The sequence below is a fragment of the Hyposmocoma kahamanoa genome, unplaced genomic scaffold (genome assembly GCF_003589595.1).
Source record: "Hyposmocoma kahamanoa isolate Upper Pololo Valley unplaced genomic scaffold, ASM358959v1 99879, whole genome shotgun sequence".
NCBI lineage: Eukaryota > Metazoa > Arthropoda > Insecta > Lepidoptera > Cosmopterigidae > Hyposmocoma > Hyposmocoma kahamanoa.
The window spans coordinates 2,903,795-2,909,933 of NW_020656077.1; the positions used below are offsets into that span (position 1 = coordinate 2,903,795).

The window sequence follows — 6,139 nt, forward strand, 5'->3', positions numbered from 1 at the left end:
CTGGGTTTTAGATGTTATTTGTCTGGAGAGGAAATGTACATGTAGTTGGAAATATATTTTAAGAATCTTGTAATAATGTTTACAGGGAATTGGACGCGATACACGTAATGTCGTACGATCTGCGTGGTAACTGGGCAGGTTTCGCCGATGTTCACTCTCCTTTGTACAAGAGACCACATGACCAGTGGGCGTACGAGAAACTTAATGTGGTACGTGGTGATTTTCTTTATGATTTATAGTTGGAATAGTAACCAACGTTTTTTTTTTAAAGCTTCCACCAAATAACATCCAAATAATATTAAAAATTTCCTTCTTTAAACAAAAAATTGTTATGGCGCCACTTCACATGGCTATATGTATTCGCTATTGGGTGTTTGGCGTACTTGGAAAAATGTTTGACATACAGATAAACATGCAAACACTGGCAAATATGACCGTCTACACATAGCATCGAGTATATAACCAGAAATTGAGACGAATTACATCCATCCCTGGCAACTCATCAGGTAAATGGGCCTTATATCACTTTTAAATATCAACTCTCGTTTGAGTTGATATCACAAATTAGAAAGCTGAAACGTACAGCACCAACGACTGACCTGTGTGTACGTCTCCGTATATTCCAAAAATATTCTGTTTTTGTTGTAATAAAGATTATATCTCTATCAATGGGGGCTGTTCCATTCGGTATTGCGAAGAAAAAATTAATTACAAAACAAGTCGAATCACATTTCATGGGTAACTAAATATTAAATTATGTAATTTTTCAATTTTCGTCCATTGTAGCAAAGCTCAAGTTAAACTGATCGATTTAAAGTGATACAATTGACGACACCCATACGACACCCGTCAATTGTTGGATTCGGGCTGGGAAATCGGAGCGCAGTTGTCACAGGTGTAATAATATGGCAAAATGGTTTTCAAACAAATTAAATGACATTTCGTCTCTATTTCTGGTTATATACTCGATGACACATAGAGCCAAAAAGAGGAGTTAAAGTAATGAATATGACCATATCGTGGGCTTGCTTGTGTATTTGCTTGTTTGGGTTCTTTGATGTGAGTCGAGAAACCGACTAGCGCGCGGTAACGCGAGTTTCGTGTTTGCTATATTTGTCGAATAGACAAACGCAAATACTTGTCACACATGCTATCTACACATGGTGATTGTTTGCCAAATACTTCAAATACGCAAATACAAATAGCCATGAGAATTGCCACCATCAGGTGTTGAGTGCCGTAGGTTGCATATTATGTTTCCTTTATGTACATTAGATATAATAAGTTTACTCAAAGTAGATGAGCATTTATGTAAGGACAAATATCTATATGTATATACAGTAATGTATCTTTGTACGTAATCCGATTTCTTGTTTTGTTACAGAACGATGGTCTTGAATTATGGGAGCAGAAAGGTTGCCCAACAAATAAATTGGTGGTTGGTATTCCGTTCTATGGGCGGTCATTCACGCTTTCGTCTGGCAACACTAACTATAATCTCGGAACCTACATCAACAAGGAGGCTGGTGGCGGCGACCCGGCTCCCTACACCAATGCTACTGGTTTCTGGGCCTATTATGAGGTGAGTGATTTCTTTACAAGTGTCTTTATTTCACTGTAAACTTTTTGCCGACCCTGTCCACGGGCTGATCTGGGGTCAGGAGCTGAACTTATAAGGTCCCTGGGCTAGCACAGGTTATACTGCCCTTCCCGTGTAACCAAGAGGTTGATAGGAGGGTAACTCTAAATAAAACTTATGTAGAAAGATACGGGACTACTGAAATGTTGCACAAACTGGTCGTCAAGATGGTGCACCAAACATATAGATACAATAAATTTATGATAGTCATTCAGTCATTTTTAAATATCTTTAAATCTTTTTTAAATACGGACGTTTAAACGAATGTTAAACGCATTGCTGCGCTATTGTAAATTTGTATTTTTCTAGATCTGCACCGAAGTAGACAAGGAAAATTCAGAATGGACTAAGAAATGGGACGACCATGGCAAATGTCCTTATGCATACAAAGGCACTCAGTGGGTTGGATACGAAGATCCCAAAAGTGTCGAAATCAAGATGAACTGGATCAAAGAGAAGGGGTATTTAGGAGCAATGACTTGGGCCATAGACATGGACGATTTCAGAGGTCTCTGTGGGGAAGAAAATCCGTTGATCAAGTTGCTTCATAAGCACATGAGCTCATATACGGTTCCGCCAGCACGTACAGACCACGCAACTCCAACTGTGAGTACATTTTCATTAAACCTCTTTATATGTAACGAATCTGAATCCAAATCCGTTCGTAACGTCAGTTCATGACGTTACATGGTACGAACGGACTTGGATTCAGACTCGAGGGAGTTTTGTGATCATACATTGCAATTGCCTTCGTGGTCGGACTGCCACGCCGAGGTCCCAGTTTCGATTCCCGGGCCGGGAGGAAATATTTGTATGGCCTACATTTATTTCTCTACTGAGTTTGGGTGTAATTTGTCTATGTGTGCCCCATGGCACCCGCGACACAGAGTTTCCTTAGTGCAGTGCAATGTTGAGTGTGTGCGCTATTATTATTATTATTATTATAGTCCATTACGAAGAAGATCTCCCTTAGTATAATTAGTTTTCAAGGTCGCGAAATAGAATCATAAAAATCTCGTCACTCGAAAGCGTCTGAACAGCAGAACTATAAATCTGCTATATGAATACCAGATATAAATGAATATATAAATGTTGACTAATGGAAAAACGAAAACTACATTTAATGACTTTAAATTATGTTTTTAAAGCTTTGTAATACTCTGCACTTTGAGCTACATTTCAGAAAATATGGCTGTTAAAAGTTAAAACGGTAACGTACATAAAACGTAGAAATCGACCGCTGCGTTTGACCTCAATAAAATCTGAGCGTTTGCAATTTTCTTATAGAATTTTTATAATATTTACTTTACTTGTTCATTTATTTTACAATGTCGTTACTCGCCATTATGGTCAATTGTGGGAATATCCAGCTCTCTTGTGAACGTTCCTTATGTTGTACGCATATTTTGTGCAAACTATCTTTTAAATATACCTTTCTGTAATTATGTACACTGGTTATAAAAGGACTAAACCCTCTCCATGAAGACTAGTGCTCAGCACATAAGCCTATACGGCTAAAATTAAAAAAAAAGTCCCGTTGACTTAATTCCGACTTTAGTTTTTTTACATATTCTGGTACCAGTGGCAAATTGATTTGTGTTTAACTTTTTTTACAATGGATGATTGGCATTGAGGCCGGCTGTTGCATATTGACTTGGCTATGCATTGATTTGTATCGTTTATTTTCCTAGCCTGAGTGGGCACGTCCACCGTCCACACCGGTGAACCCCTTAGAAGGTGAGCCAGTGACAACAACGACCACCACGCAACCAACCACCGCGCAAACGACCACCACGCAATCAACCACCATGCAACCGACGATAAATACACCATCTGCGGCTATCACCACAATTGAAGCGGAGAAAGAATCTGAAACAGAAATATTAGAACCACCCACCCCAGAAAAGCCTGAACCTGTAAAACCGTCATCGGTAAATCGAAGTTAAAATACATGCAAAATTACTTTCACTTATAAATTATTAGGTTATTATTACTTACATTTCCAAAATTTATACGCATTGGAGATTTTAGAGTTGAGATGTAAATTTTCATGGAATTTTGGTTTCCAATTAATTTGTCTCAATATAGTCACTGCAGAAATACGCGGGATACCAAATAAAGTAGAACTAAGTATTTATTTCGTGCCACTAATATGAAATTTTCATTTCGTGTAGCAAATTATGTATTCCTGCATCCAAGCAGTAAGTAGCGAAGGAACGTCCTCACAAAGCGTATTTGTGTTCGCAGGAGAACGAAATCGAGAACCACGACGTGTGCAAATCCAATGAAGACTACGTACCTGACAGGAAAAATTGCGTCAAGGTCAGTAATATTAATAGTAATACCTCATATTATCATGGTTATTGAACTAAAATCGATACTAAATAATAGATGGCTATTCCGATATACACCTGATCTGGTATACATAGAAGGTCCATGGGCCCAACGTTGTAATTCGAAGGCCTGTCTCAAGTTAGTAAGTAAATTCTAAATCTTATACATTGATAAAGTCTTATACTCGTACATTCAACGATGTCTATGCAAGTTTCGTGGTTCCGACTGACATTTCAATTCGAACTTCAGATTGTCTTTTAAGTTTGACCATTAATGTATAATGAATTTTGCGGGCAACTGGTACCACAAGATAACGAGTTTGACCAATGGTATAATCCTTGCTTATGAGACAGTTCCATACCTCTCAACTTAAGTTTTGTTTATTGTGCCCCTCCCTATTAACTTCTTGATTATAGGGTAAGAATACTATTACTTGTGCAAGTAGACCTGCACAGGGATCTTATCAGTCAGGTCCTAACCCCAGAACAGCCTGTTTGCACAGATTTCATCCGGTGCTCCAAAGGTTACTTAGTGCCTTGGGCAAGCGACTCGGGTGCATAGGCACGGAACCATTGGCACGCTCACCTCCCATTGTGCATTGCACAACAAGAAGTTGTTACCGCTAAGCCGTTGAATGTAAATTCAATCTCCCGACGCTGAGGCGCCATTTCAAAAGTCCTTAGCGGCTGGATGGACCGGGGGTTATCAAGCTCGTCCTTTACTAGTTATCCGGACTAGTACCGGAAAGAAACCATAGCTTCCAACTTAAAAAGGCAACTCACATGCTCCGACGATCTTTTCGTTTTTGGCCACGGCCAGACCGCTGGTAAGACGCGCCAGATGTGCGCGGCATACACGAATTACCGAGGCCAATTAACGTGTCCATCTCTACAGCTGCCATAGTGTCTGTACCCTGGTCTTACCGAGTAGCTCGTAGTACTCCCGGGAAATTCCTATCCATCAGGACGATAGATATGGACTATTTCCCTATGGGACAGTGCAGTGTAAATATAAATATGCCAATTACTTTATTAATTAGTCTACTGGACTTAATAATAAAAGAAACATAATGAGCAATCTCTGAACCCGCACAGGTACAATGTTGTTGAAATTATATGATTCCTCAAAGAAATCTGTTACACATTATTGTGTTTATATAGAGGCAAGACACCTCTTACCTAAATCATGTTTTAATGTCCTAAGTGACATGAGCAAAGTATCAGAACATTGTCGGAAATTATGTGTGTGCGTTTTGTGTCATTCCAATGTTTGTGAATGTTTTTCAACATGCACCGTGATGCTTTCCGTTAGCGAGAGCTATTGTTGCCAAACATTGACAAATGTACGTAAGTTAGAAAACAATAATATAATAGGTACATGCCGCCTGCCGCAAAGATATTCGAACCGTCGGCTCTTCAATTACGAAGCAACAGTTCTTCCACTGGGCCGTTTCATGTCTGTATTTTATATCAGGACAAAAATTTTATTAACAAATTTTAATATTGGGGTATTATCAAGTTGTATGCATTTCATGTCTTAATTTTTTTTAGATTGAGTGTTGGAGTCGCTAGGTTTAATTCTGTCTTTCTTTTACCAGTACTGGAGATGCGTCAATGGTGAAGGCGTGCAGTTCACGTGCCAGCATGGGCTAGTATTTAACTCTAAACTTAATGTGTGCGATTGGCGCGACAACGTAGACCGCCCCGAGTGCGACGATTAGCCTCAGTCTGAACTTAACGTTTGCCCTACACTGCCGATAGTAATCATTCAAATAATTGTAGAACAGCGCTAGATAAAACAAATAAGACTTTGATAATAACACATATATTTAATAACATATTATAATATTGCTGTATTTCGCAACAAATTTCTTCATATGAAAGGTCAGTCGCCTGCAATTAAATATTGTATATAATTAGTATTCCAGTAAATATTAATTAAAACCATATGTTATTCCACATAAACATACTCCACGTTGGCTGTTGTTTAACGGGTAAATTGATAACACTGTAACAAACATTTACTAGGAACATTTGGTTGTGATTTCACTAAGCGTATGTATGTTTATGTAGGCGACTGCACACAGATATATATATATTTATATATATATAACGTATTTTATATATATATATATATATATATATATATATATATATATATATATAT

The 6,139-nt window shown here is 38.2% G+C and overlaps 1 protein-coding gene across 2 annotated transcripts in view; it reads left to right on the top strand.

The window, feature by feature from the left end:
• LOC113239524 (endochitinase) overlaps positions 1-6,023 on the top strand; it is a 27,907-nt gene extending 21,884 nt beyond the window's left edge. For both annotated transcript variants that reach the window (XM_026476564.1, XM_026476563.1), the window contains exons 6-11: positions 86-209; positions 1,385-1,582; positions 1,949-2,245; positions 3,331-3,570; positions 3,887-3,961; positions 5,571-6,023. In XM_026476564.1, coding sequence (XP_026332349.1) covers positions 86-209; positions 1,385-1,582; positions 1,949-2,245; positions 3,331-3,570; positions 3,887-3,961; positions 5,571-5,693 — 1,057 coding nt within the window. In that variant the 3' untranslated portion in view covers positions 5,694-6,023. The remainder of the gene's footprint in view (positions 1-85; positions 210-1,384; positions 1,583-1,948; positions 2,246-3,330; positions 3,571-3,886; positions 3,962-5,570) is intronic.
• The last annotated feature ends 116 nt before the right edge of the window (positions 6,024-6,139 follow it).